General features: G+C 44.6%; 1 protein-coding gene across 1 annotated transcript in view; it reads left to right on the forward strand.

Annotated features, from left to right (window-relative positions):
- SMS (spermine synthase) overlaps positions 1–20,870 on the forward strand; it is a 44,784-nt gene that overhangs the window by 2,690 nt on the left and 21,224 nt on the right. The window contains exon 2 of the mRNA XM_044763489.2: positions 18,276–18,396. Within this exon, the coding sequence (XP_044619424.1) occupies positions 18,276–18,396 (121 nt within the window). The remainder of the gene's footprint in view (positions 1–18,275; positions 18,397–20,870) is intronic.

The following is a 20,870-nucleotide window of genomic DNA, read 5'->3' on the forward strand; positions in this document are numbered from 1 at the left end:
GGATCTGGCTAGACTAGGATCTTCTAAGTTTAAGGAGTGCTTGGTGAGAGATCTACCACCTGTGAGGTCTCCAAAAACATTATTTTAATAATAATGAGTCAAAAGGCATTACTCTTGGCATGGGAGTTTTGGATGTGACTCAAGAGTGAGTCAAATGCCTATGGAGCCTGGATTCCTGTTCTTTTTCCCATTTGTCAGTAATCCTTCCAAAGGCTCCAGTTCCATGATGTGATTTTAGTGGAATTAAACTTGAAACACTTAGTTATGTTATTATGTTGCGATTCCGTAGAACTTAGTTACCAGTGCAAGCCAGCTAGTGCCCAGCAGCCACTGGGCCACTAAGGGCAATTATAGGTTGGATCTGGTGGTGCCGGTTTCATGCTCTGGCTGATGAGGTAACCCAGGAAATGTTAACTTTTGCTAAAAGAAAAAAATTTCATCTTTGGTCATCTTGTAAGTGAAGTATTGTACTCTGAGGACTCTTGAGCCCAGAAAATTGTGTGATTTCTCAGCCCGAAGCTAACAAGAATAAGCATTTCCCATGTTTGTGTAGTTTAAGCATCTCTGGGCTGGTGGAGGACGCATGGTTTGTTCCTACTCATGTACGGTAGGCAGCAAGCGTGCCTGGTTACAGAGGTGAGGTACACATGGCCTCTGCCTACCCTGTTAGAGCAAACAGCCTCTAGCTGACCAGTCAGCCCTGGAAAGGTCTAGCAATCCTCCTTTTGATGTCCATTTCTTCCCTTGGTCTGGGAGCATCTTTGAAGGCAGACCTCCGGGGTCTGTATCCTGGACCCAGTGCTGGTTAAGTAGACCCGATTAATGTTATGGTAAAGGTGGAAAGCTAGTTAAAGTCCACCATGGGAAAACGAGGCACACGTTTACTTTTAGAATTAAGGGCATGGGTCCTTTGTGGGGAAACCTGGCTGATGCTATTATGTCCGTCTTTTGGACCCCTGATTTATAGTTTATGTAGGGAAACAAAGGGACTTGTGGCACTCGAATTCACAAATTAGTTTTATAACAAAAATCTTGAATAAACTAAGAACAGAAGGCTGCTTCGGAATTATGGGCTTAACCGAAAAGGTTTAGGGAGGGGTTCTTCTGTGTCTTTGACCTTCATCAGGGAAGCCTGTGGAGCTCTTCTCAAAATAAGAATTTTAAATGCATAAAATAACCCAATCATTTAAAATAAAATTTAAAAAATAAACCCGAAATATGTGACATAATAATATGTGCTGCTTTAGTTACACGTTAAATAACACAAGCGAGGGGCTGGCCCCGGGGCCGAGTGGTTAAGTTCACACGCTGTGCTGTGGCGGCCCAGGGTTTCACCGGTTCGAATCCTGGGTGCGGACATGGCACCACTCATCAGGCGGATCTGAGGTGGCATCCCACATGCCACATCTAGAAGGACCCACAACTAAAAATACACAACTATGTACTGGGGGCTTTGGGGAGAAAAAGGAAAAATAAAATCTTACCAAAAAAACACAAGCTAGCAGCAGGCCTAATAACGTCCATAATTTCGAAGTAGAGCCAAGAAAATCTATTTCGGCTGTGATTTTAGTGGTGATAGTGGTCAGGTATAGTTGATAATGTGTGGTTTTACAAGCATAACTGGAGAAAATGCCAAATTTCAATTAGTGAAAATAAGGATATGTGTTTTTTTCCAAGTTCACAGCCTCCCTGAATTGTATACACCGACCCCTTGGGAATCTGTGGACCCGGCCATCCCCCCCGAGGTTCAGACCCCCTAGGAGCTGGAGAGAGAACTGGGACTGCCATTTCTGTATATTGTTTCTTTTTGGAGTAGCAGCTTTCTACTCAAGGCGGGAGCTGTAAACAAATGTCCTTAGTTCCTCTTCAAAACATCTCTTTGAAAACATAAAAGCCAGTATTTATGAATTGCCTCCTGGGCTAGGCATTGGCCTCAGCGCATTACGCTTCATTTTACATTATGCTTTATTTTACTAATCCTCACAACAACCCTATGGTAGGGCCTGTTATCCCCATTTTAGAGATGAATAAATAGGCCGGTTGAAGTTTTTCACTTTAGACGAGGGGTAGCTGGGATTCAAAGTCATGTCTGTTTGATTCCAAGGCCTTTGTTAATTTCACAACCGTGAAGCCTCTTTAAGGCAGTGATTCGCACCAGCCCTGTCTCCTTCTCCCCGCAACTATCTGGAGACATTTTTGGTTGTCACAACTGAGGAGGTGCTACTATCATCTAGGAGGCCAGGGATACTGCAAAACATCCTGCAGTGCACGGGACGGCCCCTTACAGTACAGCCAGCCCCAAATGCCATTAGTGCTGAGGTCGAGAATCCCTGGTGTAAGGGCTCACTAGGCCATTGCAATGATCTAGATGACAAATTCTCAACAGTTCCCTAGTTCTTTTTGGAAGTCTCCATTACGCAGGGAGGGAGGACGGGGCCTTATCTGTCTCCGAGGTTTGCAGTGGGGTTGGTTAGGAGCAGAGGGCTGGGCCGGCATTTCGTAGCCATCTGCGCCTGTGGCTCCGTGACCCTCCCTCCCTGATTTCCTGAACCGTTGGCTCATCTACCAAGCTCCCACTCTCCCCTGGATTTATTGAGGTGCTTTCTGGTGGAAGCATATCGTCTTTGTATGTTTTAAAAAGCTATAAGCATAAAACCTGAACAATCCAGTTTTGATTGATCTAGCTTTTTTGTTGTTTTGTTCAAGAGTGGAAAGAGCCTTCCCTCCTACCTCCTCAGCATTATCTTATCCCTTGTATCATCACACTTTACCCACCATTATGATAAACAACAACACCCCCCTCCCCGCACGCCTGCTCTAACAATGAAGCCTTGGGGGTGCTGAAGACTGGGAGTGGGAAAATGCATGCTTGGGCCCTGCTCTGGATTGACTGAATCACAGTCTTTGAGGGGGAGAGTCCCTGGAATTTGCATTTTTAACCAGCTTCCTCCCAGTAATTCTGATGCTGATTAAGCATGAGAACTGCTATAATAGGATCCTCATTAGAAACAAAAAACCCTTGTATCAGAAACCTTGGGGGCACCCCCCCATCCGCAAGTCATTAAGTCCTGTGGACCTACTAGCTACACTCTCAAAGTCCTTGCTCACCTTTTTCCTGGCTGCGATTCTTGGCCACAGTCTCCCTATTTTGTCTGCATTTTGGGGAAGGGCTCGATTATTAGGAACTCAACAGATCCCTGTCCCTTTTCCCAGTTTTAAAACCCTCCTCTGGGTCCTCCTTACCCAATGGATAAAGTCGGAACTTCTTATCAGTCCTTCCAACTTCCATTTCTACCCAGTTCTCCCTCCTCCAATCCACACTTGAGTCTCACGCTCCTTGTGCTTCCAAGTAGCCAGGAGGCACCTGGACTCAGAATCGAATAGCTTGGGGGAAGGCATTTTTGGTCCTTTACATAGATGTTCTCTCAGACCTTAATTGTGTTTGAAAATGCATGGACTGCTTGGGGGAGCTCCCTTGTTGGAGTCTGCCGCCTTTTGGCATGCTCCTTTGCTTTGTTGGAATTTTGTTTTTAAACTCCCTTTCCTCCAACTCTGCAAAAGATTCTTAATTGCACTGATCATGCTCTATTTGACTCTAGGCTGAATAATTGCACATTGCTGGGAATTAGTTTTGTGAGCTTGCCATTAAATTGTATAAACCATAATCTTTTTAGGGTATAGTTTAAACCTGTAGAGGTGGTGTATGGTGAAATTTGTTTGTGCTTTTCATCAAGAAGCCTCCTCTAGCTCTTTGGTAGTTCTCTGTTGTTTTAAATGCTTTGGAAGGGCCAACAGCTGTTTAAGAAATTGACTCGAATCCAGGCATTAGGAAAGATCCCCGCCCCAGTTAACAGGAGAGGTACTTTTTCAAAGCCCTGCATGTGATGTTTCTTAAGGAGGGTGTTTTCCAGTTTAATAACTAACTGGTAAACAATTTGTCTTGTGTTTTTTGAGGGGGGAAAGCCAGTTTTGTTTTGCAGTGAAGGACTTACCCATTTGGAATTTTCTTTGCATCCTCTTAATTGTGTAATGAAATTGGTGGTATTTGAATGGGCCTCTGCTACTTCTTGGGAGATAGACGGAAGTGCTTTGGTCTCTCATAGCTTTGAAGGGTTAAAGCTGTTGGTGTTAGACTTGATACCTGGGTCGGATTTGGAATTAGGGGCTTTATAATTTGAATTGAGACCACAGTAGTTATACTAAGCCTTGGCAGGTAAGGATTAGTTAGAATGCTGCTGGATTGTAGTTGGGTGTCTGTTTAAAAATGTGTTCAGTGAAACAATTATTGAGTTGAGTTTTGTTTTTGGAGTCACACATATTCCAGGTGTTGTAATCCACCATTTCAGTGCAGTTGTAACCTAAGCCTGCTGGTGTGAGCTGCGGCTCCAACCACCATTTCATGGTAGTTTAATTACAGGCTCAGTTCTTTTGAAAAGTCGGGAAACCTCCTCAATTGAATCTGCAAACCAAGTATGTAAACCATTGCACAAATGCTCTTTTAAACCCTTACAACTAGGCACTTTTCCAGACCCCAGGAAAAACAACTCTGGGGCCCTAAGTTGTGGTGGGCCTGGATTTCATTAAACTGATACTATCATCTGTGTTCCGGAAGGAGCCACTGAGCTGGTGGCCATACTTGTGATCAAATGCATTTATGTGCTAAACCACAAACTCAAAAGGAGCTGGAAAGAGCCCATAGCATGTTCTAGATTCCTGAGCTGACTTAACCCTCTGGGTAGTTTCACATACACCTTCATTTCAGCCTCTGCACGAAGGCGCTAATGATACGAAAATCCCACACACTGTGTTGTTGGGTGGGATGTCCAATAAAATGTTTGGAAGAGTGTCAGATGATACATAAAACATTTAACACTAATTGCAGTACTTAGGGCTGAGAACTTTGAAGTTGTGCCAGTGGATAAAGATGCTCAGTTATAAAGAGGTGTGAATTTAACTTACTGAAAGATAAGGAAAGTTCTACTGGCAAAAGAAGAGGCAGAAAATAATGAGTTGGCATGTGATTTGAAGGTTGGTCTTACTTTATTTAGAGGACCTCTTTAAGTTATTAAAGCAGAATTTTTAAAGGACACTTTGATTTCTAAGATATCACTTCCATGAGTTTGTGTTGCGTGATTCTGTTTTCCCTAGAATGGAAATTTCTTCAGTGAGAATCCTGAGCAATTTCTAGGACGTGGTTATATTTAAGGCCAAATTGTCTCTTCCAGAGGACTGCAGATCTTAGCAGTCAGGCAAGACCACGGTATGCTAATTGACATTCTGAATTCCTAGAGGTGAATATAGAATATCTCGAGCTTGCTTCAGCATGGAACCCTTTTTTTTTTCTATTGAGGTGTAATTGATGTATAACATTAGTTTTAGGTGTAGAACGTAACAGTTCGATATTTGTATACATTGCGAAATGATCACCACGGTAAATCTAGTTAACATCCGTCACCATACAGTTACAAAATTTTTTTTTCCTCTGATGAGAACTTTTGAAATCTGTTTTCTTAACAATTTTCAAATATGTAATACAGTATTATTAACTATAGTTACTATGTTGTACATTACATCCCCAGGACTTATTTATGGGACCCTTTTTCTTACAGAGTATTTTTCAGGACGTGTGCTGTGGATCACGCTTTGGGAAACAGTAATGGTGTAGGTTTAATAAATGGTTTAACCCTGAATCTTTGAACTGCGTAATACTGCATCTCGGGCCCAGCTGGTTCTGGGGTTTTGAGGAAGAGGATCATGGGCCTGTCTATCCAAGAATTTGATGGGGTTTGTTTAGGTTGGAGACAGGAAAGAGCTTACCATCAACTTATTCCCTTTGGTATGAGGTGCGAGAAGATAAAACTTTTTTTAAAAAGCATTTTGTGAATGTTAAATTCTTAACAGAGTTCCTGTGTGTATTTGTTTTTCTTTGAATAAAGGATCTGGCTCTACTTAAACTGCAGGAGCTGTTCAAGGAATGGTTTATGCATTTGTCTTTTTACATATGTTTTTGTTTTAAAAGTTATTTGCTCATTTTAGACCATGTGTGGGTTGTAGGGAAATATGAAGAAAGGGGGAACCCAGATCTGTAATCCTATCACAAGTAGATAACCACTCGTGATGATTTGGTGTATGGGACAAATGGCTTATTCTTGTTGCATCTGTAACTAAGGAAGGCAACATAATGTCATGATGAAGAAGCACTGGATTTTGGAGGCTGACTGCTTGAGTTTAAATCCTGGCTCTACCACTTATTAGCTGTGTGACGGTGGGCAAGTTCTTGACCCTTCTCTGCCTTATTGAGCTGTCTACACTTTCATTAATAGCATTTAATCTTACCATTAAGTATGATGCTAGCTGTAGTTTTTTTGTAGTTGCTCTTTATCAAGCTGTGGAAGTTTTTCCATTCTCAGTTTTCTGTGTGTTTATTTTGAATGGGTGTTGAATTTGTCAAACGCTTTCTGTATCGATTTTTCTTTAGCCTGTTAATGTGGTGAATCACTTTCATTTTTTTTTTTCAAACCTTGAACCAGCCTTGTATACCTGGAATAAATCCCACTTGGTCCTGGGTATATAATTATTTTTATATAATGCTGAATTCTTATTAAGGAGTTTAAGGATTTATTAAGGATTTTTGTGTTTCTCTTCATGAGGGATATTGGTCTGGCCTGTAGGTCTTTGTCTGTTTTGGTATATGAATTGTGAGGCATTCCCTCCTTTTCTATTTTCTGGAAGAGATTATGTAGATTTGGTATTAATTCTTTAAATGTTTGGTAGAATTCTCCAGTGAAATCATCTGGGCTTCAAATTTTTTTTTTTTCTTGGAGTTTTTAACATTACGGATTCAATTTCCTTAATAGTTATAGGGCTATTCAGATTATCTATTTCATATTGGTGAGTTGTGGTAGTTTGTGTTTTTGAGAAATTGGCTCATTTCCTTTTTAAGTTGTCAAATTTATGTGTGTGGAGTTGTTTATAGGATTCCCTTGTTACCCTTTTGGTATCTGCAGGGTCTGTAATGATATCTCTTGTTTTATTCCTCATACTGGCAGTCTGTGTCTTTTTTTTTTCTTTGTCAGTCTTGCTAGAGTTTGTCTATCCTATTGATCTTTTCAAAGAAATAGCTTTTTGCTTCATTGATTTTTTTTTCCCCTATAGTTTTTCTGTTGTCAATTTCATTGATTTCTGCTGTTATCCTTATTCTCTTCCTTCTGCTTACTTTGGGTTTATTTTTCTCTTTTTCTAGGGTCTTGAAGTGGAAGCATAGATTAGTGATTTGAGACTTTAAAATGGAGACTGGTACTCTTAATGTTCTCATTCTCTAGTGTGAGGTTGTTTCTGTTAGCTGCTAATGTTAGTTACTTCCATGTATTCCTTGAAAAGCAGGGATCCTAGTTATATAGGTTATTAGCTGTTATTTTTTTCCACATTTAGTAAGTTGCCAACTTGAATGTAGGAAATATTCCTCAGATTATTCTAGTCTCGAATTCTAAGAATGTCACTTCTGGAAATTCAGGTTGTAGAATTACAGCTGAGTGTCCCTGTCAGTTAAGCATTTAGAGCTGGAAAGGACCTCAGACCCCAGGGGTCAACAAACTAAGGCCCTTGAGCCCCAAATCCTGCTCCTCTGGCCTCTTTTTGTAGTCTTCCAGCTAAGTATGATATTTACAGAACAAGCTTGCCCACCCTTGCCTTTAGACCATCTAAGTCCAGTGGCTTGCTTCAGAGCCATCTGGAAAAATCTACAAGTACAGATTCCCAGGCCCCCCACATGGCCTTTTCCTCATCTGGAATCCATCATAGCACATGCCCCTCACCGTGTCTGGGGAGTTCTGACTTGTGCCCTTTGTCTTTCTAGTCTCTGTACTATTCTCCAGTCGCATGCACTTTCCCAGCACCTCCCAGGTGCTGAGTAATCTTCTTGGTAGTCCATTCTGAAGGGGGCAGACCTGAGTGGTTTTCTGCTGATTCTGCCCTGGCCAAAGCCAGAGGAAGGGAGGGTGCCGGGGCCACCTCAGGGACAGCTCTGGTACAAATGTGATTTTTGACATCACAAAGTCCAGACTGCTTTATTTCTGGCAATGCTGTTTCATTGTTGATTTGCAGCCTGGCATAGAAGCTCAGCCAGAAATCCTAGAATTCTTTTTAGAAACAGAAATGGTGGTAGGTCTGATTGGTAAGGGATTCTGCCCACCTAAAGTTAGTGGGAAGAAAGCTGGATATTCATATTATTGCTGAAGCACTCGGAAAGCATATTTCATCCTTCCTGGATAATGAAGGTGGCGATCTCACAGTTTCTGCTTTGGGAAAAAAAATCTTGTTCTCCTTCAGGGTGGAGCTGAAGGGACCCGTTGCCCTCTGACTTGGGGCCAGCCTGTAGCCTCTTTTCCTCCCGCTGCTCTGAGATAAGGGAGAAGTGGCAGGTGGCGACTGGGGCCCTTTCCAGGCTTCATGGTGGACTGTAGACAGCGGTTTTGGACTAAACATAAGGGAAGGGCTGCTCATTCTTCCTCGTCCGGATGCCTTAAGTCTTCTCTTGTCCTTTAACCTCAAACCCCTCAAGTCCCCTCTTGCCACCTTGCTTGTCCTTGTTTATGCTGCTGCTGGGCCTGGTTTTGCTTCCTTCAGCTTTCTCTTCCTGTTGGGTTGAGCGCAGCCCCCAGAGAGGGCTCTTTGTGGTCCTGACCTCATCTCTGTGTCCTCTGCCTTGGCTGTCTTCCCTTCTTGCTCTCTTCCACAGCTCCAGCCCGCTTTGCTCCTTTGAAAACACGTTTCTCAAGCCCATGGCCTTGTAGGATGCCTGTGTTCCTCTGATGATTCCTTCCTGGACAGGCAAGTGGCCCAGTGTTCGGTGTCTCATGACCACAAACTAACAGTGTCACCTTTGCCCCAAATGAAAGCCAGGCTTTTGCCTAATTTCCCCTTTCTGTGCCTTATTTTATAACTCTTGGTTGGCCTCTCATGTGAGCTAAGTCAGAATGTAAGGATGGGAGAGTTGGAGCCACGTGACAGCTCCGTGGAGGTGCCACCCTCCCTGTGCCAACCAGGCTTGTGGGTTGTGGCTCCTTTTAGACTCTGCTAGTCTTGTGGGGAAACAGGCTTACCAGGAGAAGAGGGTAAAATAATTGCATTAGTTTTTGGGTTCCAGACTAAAGAGGGATTATGATTGTATCTTATAAGTTATTTTTTGCTAAGCCCGCTTTCAATTTTGTAAGGAGATTGGCTCATGGAGGACCTGCGATGGTGTTATTTTAAAGTAGAGCGGGGCTTCTGCCCCCTTTCCAGCAGGTGTTGGGACGATGGGAGCTGGGCCCACGTGTCCGTGGGAAATGCCCCTTTCACTGCTCTCTCCTGCAGTGGGAAAGGGAAGACAGGGCAGTGAAATAATTAGCAACACGTTTTACAGTATACTAAGTGGATCTTAATGTTTTAAGAAATAGTCATTGTGGCTGGTACTGTAAACAATCTCATATGGTTTTCCTTAACGCCCATTTGCATGAAAAGAACTTGGGTGTTATTTTTGTGTTGTGTGGCCTTCAATACAACTTGAGCAGGTCTTTTTCTTTCTTTCTTTCTGGAGTTAATTTTTCCTGGTTTGGTTTCTATATGAATATCAAACTATGCTCTGAAAATAAGCCCTCCAAATTGTCTTTGTCCCTTTCTGTATTTTGCAGCCCCACCTCGCAGCTGTGACTTACTTGTTTTTTTATTAAGGTATAATTGATAACGTTACATATAACATTAGTTTCAGGTGTACAACATAATGGTTCAATATATGTATATATTGTGAAATCACAATAAATCTAGTTAACACCCCATCACCACATATTTACACATTTTTTTCTTGTGATGAGAACTTTTAAGATCCACTCCCCTAGCAACTCTTTTAAATATACAGTATTAATAACTGTAGTCCCCACGCTGTACCTTGCTGCTGTGATTGAACAAAGGCACTGAGACTGGCTGCAGGCACGCTTTAGTGGAAGGAAAGCCATCTCCGGTGCCTGGGGACAGTGCCTGCACACAACAACCGTTCAGACACTAGCTATTCTGTGATGGGTGGTGACTAGTAGGGATGGGTAGAGAAGACCATCCTTGCAGCCCCTTTAACCTGGTGCTTAGGGCCTGTCTTATGGTTGATTGAAGGGTAGAAACCGACTTCTGAAAGTTTCTCTCCGATTACCTCACAGTAACTGCCAATCTAAAAGTGCAGCTTGTTTGGGGTTTTTGGACAGCTTTATTGAGATATTACTCATGTGCCATACAGTTCCCCTATTTAAAGTATACAATTCATTGGTTTTCAGTGTAGTCACAGAGTTGTGCGACTATCACCACAATTTTAGAGCATTTTTATCACTCCAGAAAGAAACCCTGTAACCTTTAGCCGTTCTCTAGGGATTTGCCTTTTCTGGCCATTTCATGTCAATAGAAGCATATAAACTGTGGTCCTGGGGGCCAGACTCATGGCCAAGTGGTTTGGTTCGTGCGCTGCGCTTCGGCGGCCCAGGGTTTTACCAGTTTGAATCCTGGGTGCGGACATGGCACTGCTCATCGGGCCATGCTGAGGTGGCGTCCCACACGCCACAACTAGAAGGACCCACAACTGAAAATACACAACTATGTACCGGGGGGCTTTGAGAGAAAAAGGAAAAATAAAAGTCTTTAAAAAAAAAAAATGTGGTCCTTTGTGACTGGCTTCTTTCACTTAGCCTGATGTCTTCAAGGGTCATCCATGTGGTAGCATGAATCAGTACTGCATCCCTTCTATGGCTGAATAATGGTCCCTGGTAGGGATATACCACATTTTGCTTATCCATTTATAACTTAATGGGCTGTTGGGATGTTTTCACTTTTTGACGATCGTGAATCATGCTGCTCTGAACATTCCTGTCGGCTTGGGTTTTGTGTGATGAGATTAATCATTTTGCAGCTCTTGTAAAAAGGGCTGGACGTGGGAATATAAAACTAAGCAGTTGAGGTAAGACAGGCCGAGGAACCACCTGCTTGACCTTCACTTTAATCCCTGGAAATTCATTAGGCTTCTGAATGTCTGAGAAGTTTTCTGATGTACAGACTCTCTGTCAAATTTAAAATTATGTTACGATTTTTTAAAATTTTAAGTCTTAAGCTCTTTTTGATTGTGAAATATGAAGACTTTTTCTGTTTATCACTTGATTTCAGTAATCTGGAGTTGCTGCCTGTCAATACTGCATGTTTTAGATTGCACCTAGCATATCCAGAGTGAGTTGAAAAGATATCCTCAAACCCTCAGGCGGTTGCCAGCTCTGGTGAGAGGGAGCAGGGAGCCCAAGAGGAATGCTATACTATTTTGTTATTCTCACAGGGGTTATGCTAGGGGTGGTGGTAACTCTGGAACAGATTTTTTTTTAACTTAATGTATTTTTTGTTGTTAGTGCTGTTGACTCGATTCTGACTCCTAGTGCCCCTGTGCACAGCAGAGCAGAACCCTTTCCGGTCTTTTTGCGCCATCCTCTCACCTTCCAGCGCTCTATCAGACAATGCTCCACTGCTATTCACAGGGTTTTCATGCCAGTTTTTTCAGAAGTGGGTGGTCAGTCCTTCTTCGTAGTCTGTCTTGGTCTGGAAGCTCTGCTGAAACCTGTCTCCCATGGGTGACCCTGCAGGTATTTGAAATACAGGTGGCATAACTTTCAGTGTCACAGCAACATGCAGCCACCACAATCTGACAACCGACAGTTGGGTGATGTGGTTCCCTGACCGGGAAGTGAACCTGGTCCGTGGTGGTGAGAGCACCCGGTCTTTACCACTAGAGCACCAAGGCAGATGGATTTTGCATAGAGTAAATTTTAGCTTACAGTGCTGAATTGTAGCCAGTGCGTACAGTCGTGTAACCACCACCACTGTCAAGGTTAGGACATCTGAGCGGATTTTTAAAGTAGATACTTGAATGACTTTAAACTGTATTGGAGTCCAGTTTCCCTTTCTTCCTCTTTTTTTCCTCCTTGTTCTCCCCAAATCCCCCCAGTACATAGTTGTATATTTTAGTTGTGGGTCCTTCTAGTTGTGCCACATGGGCTGCCGCCTCAACGTGGCCTGATGAGCGGTGCTATGTCCACGCCCAGGATCCAAACTGGCGAAACCCTGGGCTGCAGAAGCGGAATGCACACGAACTCAACCACTTGGCCATGGGGCCGGCCCCCCTTTCTTCCTCCTTTAGGTTTAGGAGTCTATCAAGAAAACCAGGAAGCTGGTTTATGTGTGAAGGGAAACTGCACAACCCCAGCCTTGCTCAGAGGTTCTGACATCAGAGCCCTGGGTTTTGGAGAAATGATGCTGCGGTTATGCTGCCCCTTGCAGGGAGCTGCACATGGGTCTACCAGCAGCTTTGGGGGGCCAAGAGTGCAGATCTTGGAAAGGGAGAGATGGCAGCGGGTAGGGGTGGACTCTAACCTGGACGGTAGATAGGGAGTGTGGTAGGGGAGGCAGACCAGAGGGAGCCGGGAATCAAGTTGAGGGCATGAGCTCTGGAAACCTCAGGGTCTGGGAAGTAGGAGCGGGCCTGGAAGGAGGCTGGGCTTTTGGCCTCACCACTTGGACACCGTGCGATCATGGGAATAGTTAACCACCCTTTGGAGTGTAAGTAGCTTGAGCTGCTGTGGGAGAGAGACCTAGAAGGCAAAGAAATGGCGGGGGAGGCTCGATGGTGAGGTTTGGAATTTCCAGCCCGCATTATTAAAGCTATTCTTGACAAGAATAGAAATTCATTGCCTAATTTCATAAGCCAGGTGCTGCTTGAATGTGAGAGAGCAGAAAGGAATGCAGCCAAAAATCACCTGTTCCAACCCCCTAATCTTGCAGAGGAGCCTGGGGCGGCTCTGGCCCCTGGCAGGGCAGGCGGAGTAGGGTGCCTGCTCCGTCTGGCCCTGCAGCAGGGGTGGGGCAGGGGCTCAGGATTGTAGCTTGGAGAAAGCCAGCACACCCTAGTTCTGAGTTTTCTTAGCTGAAGTTTCTGAAGTTAAAAAAGACTTAAAGGCTCTAAGTGATTGTCACAAGAGGGGACAGAGTCAAGAGTTTTTCTGGATTCAGACGGGTGAGAATTGCTTATTCCCTTAGGGCAGCCTCTCTAATGTTGTTAAGGGGGTTCCAGTATTTTAGCCTCTTAAAGCTGAAGAAGTGGGACTGTAACTGAAGGCTGTTTTCCAGCCCTTTTACCAGGGTGCCTGGTACCTTGGGTTTTTATTCGGCACGAATCCCTTGACTTCTTGGGCTAGAAACATTGGGTGGGTACAGCACGCATGCAGGGCTGCCCACCTCATGGGTCAGTGATTACATGGCAGTACCAGACCACGAGGGATGGAGGGAACTAACATTGGTGCTGGGTTCCTTACAGGAACCCGGCAAGTACTGTCCCCATTTTATGGTTGAGGAAACTAGGTCTGTACATCAGGGGTGTCCAGGCCTGTGAGTTTGGGTGGGGCAGAGAAACTGAGGGGGTGGTTTGTGGGAGAAGCTTCAGGGGGACCGTTATGGGGATCTTAAGTGGCAAGGGGTATTAACAAGGATGGCAGGGCATACGGCAGGCTAATAAGCCCAATCGCGAGTTCAGACTCGGGATTGGGACAGGGCGGGGAACACTTGGGTAGGAGGCAGATTCCAATTAGATATACGGATGTGGGATTCAGCCATCTGGAGCTGATGGTCAGGGTTGGGGGAATGAGGTTTGTTCTCCAAGAGAGGCCTAAAAATGGATCCCTGAGATAAAATGAGGCAGACAGGAAGATGAAGCTTGGGCCTTCATCCCCCGCCTCTTTTGTCTTCCCTTCCCTTCTTTTGATAGTGGTGTGTTTAATTTGGACCAGACTTCCAAGTTGATTCTTTTAAGTTATTGTTGAATAAACACACAAAAAGCAGGCAGTGGTCTGGAAAAGGGGACGTTGAGTTGTCCAGTGGACAAAGGACACATTTTGCTTTGGGAGAGGTTGCTGTGTTTCTGAGCACTTTGGAAGGCTCTGAGTGGTACAACTAGCTATATGTCATTCTTGCCTGGCCAGCCAAACAACATTTTCTTAGCCTAGTTTGGATTACCATGTCTACTTTAAAGCAGTATGGTTATATTTCTTTTAGCATTTGAGTCTACTTTAAAAAATTCTGATTTGTAGATATTTAGGACAGCACTATTTTGTGTTCCCAAATTTGGGTATGCTCTGACCGCGGGCTCCTTTTCACTCCTGTGTAGAGCATCGAGTAGTTCTCAAGGGATTGTATTGCCCTGCTCCCCTTGTGCCCCTGGAAAATTGGGGTATGGAGTTTTTTGTTTTGTTCTTTTTACAAGGTAGGGCACTACTCACATTTTGTGGGTATGGCTGGGATTGCCAAAGTCCTGTGAGGGACAGAACAGTCATTCACACCATATTGTCAGCCCCGGTTTAGGAACCCAGATAGAACAAGTACATTTTGTTTGGTCACGTTACGTGCTCCTAACTAGACAGGCATGAAGGTTGAAATTGGATAATAATTGCAAAGCGTTTTCTGGGGCATGTCATAAGTTACCTGTGGCTATAGTTACTAAGGAGTTTGGACTTTTTTCCGGATCTTCTGTTTTGTTGAACATTTTATATAACCCGTAGGTGACTTGAATGTAATTAGTTTGGAGATAGTGGGGGTTTCTTTTTCTTTTTTGTATCTAGTGCTGTAGATTAGTGATTCTCAACTGTGGCCACATATTGGAATTTCCCAGGGAGCTTTGAAAAATACCGATGCCTGGGTCTCACCTTCAGATTTTTATTTAATGGTCTAGGATATGGCATCAGAATTTTTAAAACTCCCCAGGTGATTATAATGCATAGCTCGGATTGAAAACGACTGGTCTATACGTTCTAGAAACTCTGCAAAGGCATAGTAATAATGATTAATTTAGCCAAATGAAACAAATTTTCATTTATCCACAAAAGAAAACATTTATTAAGCAGCTGAGATCAAGATAAGCAAGTGAGCCACCTCGGTAAGCCTAGTGGAGCTCATGTCTTTGGCTTTTAGTTTTCGCTTTAAAACCATTAGTCTGGAAAAGAGGTGCTGGGCAGTGGTTTCAGCTCTGGTTCCCTTTTCTGGGGTCTTCCCCAAGGGCTGGGAGCAGTGTGGGTGACAGTGGAGTCCCCAGCTCAGGAGGAAGCCCAGCACTTAATGCCCATGGGACTGGGTGGTGGCAGTAGCCAGAAATAACCTTCAGACCTGGCCTGTTTCTACTGAACTGGGGGGTAAGCACACAGTATAGAAATAAGTAAAACTTGGATTTCTCTTGTAGTGTGTTTTTCTTCAGTTTGAAACCTGGCTATAGGGTCTCCATTAGCCCACTCAGTACCTTTCTGCTAATTGTGCCAGTTAGAAAAAGGGCACGGTTGCCATGCTGGGCTTGGCCAGCAGTCAAGGGCTTTGCATGTATCAGACAAAGACACCCCTTTCCCCAGTCCAAGGGACTGAGTTTGTCTCAGCTCAGCCCCAGGGCCGGGGTCCTCATTCACTGCACAGCCTGGCCAGTGACACGCAGGGTGGCCCTGCCTGGATTGTCCCCTTCACCAGCCTGGGGGATTTGTGTTCTCTTTTGTAATGTGCCAACAGAACCCAATCTTGAGGCTGTTTACCGGGAGTGATGATTTGTTTTATGCACTTTCAAAACAGAAAACATCTGTTGTAGCCAAGGAGGGACTGAATAATGACATAGTGGCTTTCTGTTCCGGGGAAGGACTGCTGGGATCTGTGGGACTTGGGCATGCTGGGCACACTTGTCTTTACCGCCCTGCCGCTCAGTCCCTTCCATGGTGGCCTGAGCCCCCCATGCTTTATTGACAAACACAGTTCTTTTGATCAAGTTTGAAATTGGAATTTTCTTAAGGGGCGGAATTCAGTCTTAAAAGCACAATTCTGGGGATATAATTCAGGCCTCCCCCTTTTAATTTCCTGAAGCCACTTTCAGAATAGCGAAGCCAGCTAGATTATTTTCTGCCGAACGAGTTTCCCAAAGGCACAGGTTTGCTGGGAGAGAGCAAGATTTTAATGAGACATGAGGTCACTGGTGGGTGTTGGTGGATGCTTGTGTTCTGATGGGGGTGTGGTGTGGATTTTGCTCCAGTAGTCTCTCCCGATGTGGGGCTTTTTCCTGGGAGTAGCCTCAGTTCATTTTGGCCATCCATAGAGCTCAGCCACCCCGACATGGTCCGGCCCTACCCAGGTCCCCTGCTCTCAAATGGATGTGGTCTGCTGGGTGCAGCCGTTTTAAAGGAAGAGACCGTCCTTGTGGGTGAACCGCTGTTGGTGTTTTTATGGGGGATTTGAAGTCCCTTTGCTTTCCTGTTTTCTTCTCACACACTTGCTGGTTCCTGGGCTGTAGCCTGCCTGTCTCCACTTACTCATGTTTTGGGATTTGGGGGTACACCCTGTCATCTAGTTTTGTTCTACATGTTGTCCGTGAGTTTTGGTTGTGCTATCCTAATTGCTCTGTGTTTGGGGATTCAGAAGATTAAAAAATACGCTTTCACGGCCATTTTTCCTACTCCATTTGCTATTGTTTGTTAAAGCGAGTTTTGGTGGGTGTATTAGTCAGCTAGGGCTGCTGTAACAAAGTACTACAAATTGGGTGGCTTAAAATGACAGAAACTTACTCTCTCACGTTTCTGGAGGCCAGAAGTCTGAAAACAAAGTGTCGGCAGGGCCACGCTCCCTGTAAAGGCTCCAGGGAGAATCCTTGCTTGCCTCTTCCTGCTTCTGGTGGCTCCAGGTGTTCTTAGCTTGTGGCCACATCACTCCAGTCTCTACCTTTGTCTTCACATTACCTGTTCCTCCTCTCACTTGTGTCTTCTCTTGTCTCTTATAAGGACACTTGTCATTGGATATAGGACCCACCTGGATAATCCAAGATTCCCTCATCTCTAGATCCTTAAATTAATTACATCTGCAAAAACCTTTTTCCAAATAAGGTGACACTCCCAGCTTCTGGGGATTAGGATATGGACATGTCTTTTTGGGGGCCACAATTCCACTTACTACAGCGGGGGTGGGTGAAATCTTCTGGTTTTTAAATGGTAACTAACTTACATTCTTTTAAAAAGTTTGTGCGGGCCAGAATAAAACACATCTGCTGGGCAGTTTGGCCTCTGAACCCGGTTTGTGGCCTTCATTCTTGCTGTGCACTGGAAGGGCTTGGGAACATAGTTCCACATGTCGCCGGGTGAGACTGTGTAGAATGAAAACATCCTGAACCTCCAGTCCAAGTGTTGGCACGCCTTAGTTTATGGAAGGAATTCAAGGGCAATTTTCTTATGAAACCACACTGCAGTCAGCTGTGAATCGTTGTTTTCTCTCTTGCCTCAGTTCAGGTCACAGGGCTGTTTCATTTTGGTGCTTTGCAGCCTATGCTGTTTTTATCCTTCATGTGGGAAAAGCACCAGCCTGCGGAGAGCTTGAGGGACAGAACAGAGTACTTCCTTTTGTCCCATCTTGGTTCTTTGTCTTACCCTTCTCAGGGAACGACGATTTTGCAGATATAACTAGAAAAGAATAAATTGCCTTTTGCCTTTCCTCTAAGTGTCATAATGGTGGATGTTCTTGAAGATTCTGGCTTCAAGTGTACCTGCAGAGATTGATGCAATTTCTATAATCTTGACCTGGGGACACTGAGCTCCACTTTGTAGAGGAATGGGGTGGGAGAGGGGACAATTGGCTTTGGATCAAGGAGGGGATCACATTGCCCAGCAGGTTGTCCCATGAGGAATTGTAGTTCAGTTTCTACCATTTAGAAATATGTTACTGAGCGGCAATATTTATTTTTTCCGGTTATAAAAGCAACCCATCCTTATTGTAAAACACCTAGAACGTACAGCCGAAAGTTTTGGAGTCATTTTTAATACCTATCAACGGTGGGTGGTCATCCCGTTTCTAGTACTGTATATCCTCATTAATTTTTTTACCCAAAGTGGAATCTCATTTATTGTATTTGCATTTCTTTGATTTCTGGTTAGGCTGAATATTTTGTTACGTGCTCTCTAGTTGGCTGAGTATCTGTCTGCATCCTTGGCACAGCTATTTTGTGGTTGGTTTTTGTGTTCATGTGTTACCTGGTAGTCTGTGCAGCCTCTCTTTGCAGGATCGAGAATGTTTATAGCTCGTGATAGAAGAGATAAGTGACACTGGCAACTCTTTGTTCAGATTTTCTTACAGAGTTCACTTGTCAAATTGTGCCTCACTGCCTTTCCTTCTGAATGTGTTTCATCCTGACCATTTTGCCTTCTCCCTCTGTTCTCCAGCTGATGGCGAGACCATTCTAAAAGGCCTCCAGTCTATTTTCCAGGAGCAGGGGATGACGGAGTCGGTGCACACCTGGCAGGACCATGGCTATTTAGCGACCTACATAAACAAAAACGGCAGGTGAGTTGGTCTTGAGTGCTGCTTTTCAGATCTGAGCACTTAATGAGAGGCAGGACAAAGGGCTGTGTTGCGGTCGTATTTATTTCCTCTGTGACATCTTTTAGGAGGGGGCTAGAATTCACTGCTTCTCAGCCCTAGCTGCACCGTAGAATCGCCTGGGGGCACTTTCACAAAATACCATGCCCAGGCACTTCCCCAGAGATTGAGGCTGTTGGGCATCAGTGTTCCTCCAAAGCCTGCCAGGTGATTCTATTATGTGGCCAGGACCCAGAACCCTCGGGCACCGTAAGCAGCATGAGCTGGCAGGCCATGATCTGGAGTTGGTTAAAACAGATTCCTGAGTCCCACTCCAGTAGTTTCTGATGCGGTAGGTCTGGGGCTGTGCCCCAAATAGCATTTCCAACAAGCTCCCGGGGGATGCTCATGCTGTTGTTTGGCTGACGCCACTGCGAGTTAGCACTATTGTAAGTGATGATCACTTAATGCAGACTGTAGTCAAATGCAGGATGTGAAAGTCTACAAGTAGCTTGATAGGAAGCTGAGGGGCTCCAAGAGTTCGTTGTGTTTTTTTCTCCTTAAAACTTTAGAATCTATCTAGACTTTACATAAATCAATATGTAGATGAAAGTCAATGTGTTCTGAGAAAAGGAAACCTAAATTAAGAAATGACTGATGGGGCCGGCCCCGTTGCCAAGTGGTTAAGTTGGCGCGCTTGCTGTGGTGGCCCAGGGTCTCGCCAGTTTGGATCCTGGGCACAGACATGGCACCGCTCATCAAGCCATGCTGAGGTGGCATGCCACAACTAGAAGGACCCACAGCTAAGAATATACAACTATGTACCGGGGGCCTTTGGGGAGAAAAAGGGGGGAAAAAAATGACAAATCTAAAAAAAAAAAAAATGACTGATAATAGAAGACACCAGTGCGTTGAGCTCTTTGTGTTTTCCTAAGTCTAGGTCTATATCATAGCTAGACTAGTTTAGTATGAGACTTATAGCTAAGACTTAGTTATATATAGAGAGAGACATAGCTAGACTTAGTTACTCTTAAGATTCTTAGTAGTTTGCACTACTAATTTTGAAATGTGAACTCCTGGGTATTTTTGATGGCTTTCATTCTATTCCCCCAGTGGGTACAAAGTACTAGAGTTCCACATGACTTCATTAACGTTCCACATTCTCTCCCTTGTTTTTCTATTAAAAGCAAAAATATCCTCTCCCCCCGACCCCCCCAATCTTACAGAGGCCCAGAAGACAGTGCTGTGAGATGAGGGAAAGTTTTCCTTTTGACCCCACCCCCTCTTCCGTTATTCTCTTGATAAGTCTATGGTCCACCCCTATGGCGGGTAATTGATGCTTCTCAGACATTCTAACCCCTCTGCCCAAACCCACATTTGTATTTCTAACCACATAGCAAACCTCCATATATGTGTTTAGCAGATACCTCAAATGCATCTAAAATTACTTCTTCCTCAAGGATGACCTCAAATCACCAGCACCACCACCACCACCAAACCCCCTCTGGCCTCCATCATCCTCCAGCCCAGTTAATGGCAAGTCTCCCGGAAGTAGAGGTCTGCCGCTGTCCTTGAGCCCTCCAGCTCCTGCAGGCTCACATTCAGCCCCTCTGTGCTGGCCTGCTTTTCTCCACCCTCCCTGCCACCCTCTCACTGCTGTCTCTCACTGTTGTTGCTGCGATCCATCCTTTGGGGACCACAGCAAATTGGACCTTGTCACTCTGCCATCCACTCCCAGGGGAAGCTTTCCGTCTCTTATCTCCTAAGGCCTACCTCTCTACTGAACTTCTTGAAGTTTCTACCACAGACCCTAGTTGCAGTGATCCAGAAGGCTTAGAATTCTTCCTGGAGTAAGTTTTTGAGTGAGAAGAGCTGTTTGGAAATTGCTTGTGAAAGCAGAAAAAATAAAAACATGCTTAGTTTATAAACTTATTTTTCACATTGGTCTCGCTCCTTCTCTCACTTGGTCCACTGGGACCCATCTTCAGGGTGCCTGTCGTGAAACCTCACTTCTCCTGCCCATGCCCCCAGGCCCCACCTTGGGGAAGGACTGCAGCTCCACACCCTGCTTCTGGTTAATGGCCTTTCTGTGATGCTGGGGTCCTGGTTCTGGTCCTCGTTTACCTTTTCATGTCTCCATTTTTCCCCATGGCAACTTTTTGTTTTTCTGTCTTTCTGGCTTTATCCCTTGAGGTTGGTACTTGACCCTACCTTCCAGCACTCTCGGTGTTCCTGCTTCAGGAAAACTCTTTGCTAGAACCACTCAGGCATTTGTTTCTTCTTCCTTCACCCCGGCCCCCTCTCCTTTGTGCTGTTGGTGGAGGCAGAGGGAGAGAGGATCAACTCATTTGGGTGTAGATGATTTGTGGTGTCCTGGGCCTGAACTTGATTTTGAGACCGTTAAGAACTGAAGGTGAAAATTAACTAGTTGTATTTATTTTTTTAATCCGAGGACACTA

The sequence above is a fragment of the Equus asinus genome, chromosome X (assembly GCF_041296235.1).
Source record: "Equus asinus isolate D_3611 breed Donkey chromosome X, EquAss-T2T_v2, whole genome shotgun sequence".
NCBI lineage: Eukaryota > Metazoa > Chordata > Mammalia > Perissodactyla > Equidae > Equus > Equus asinus.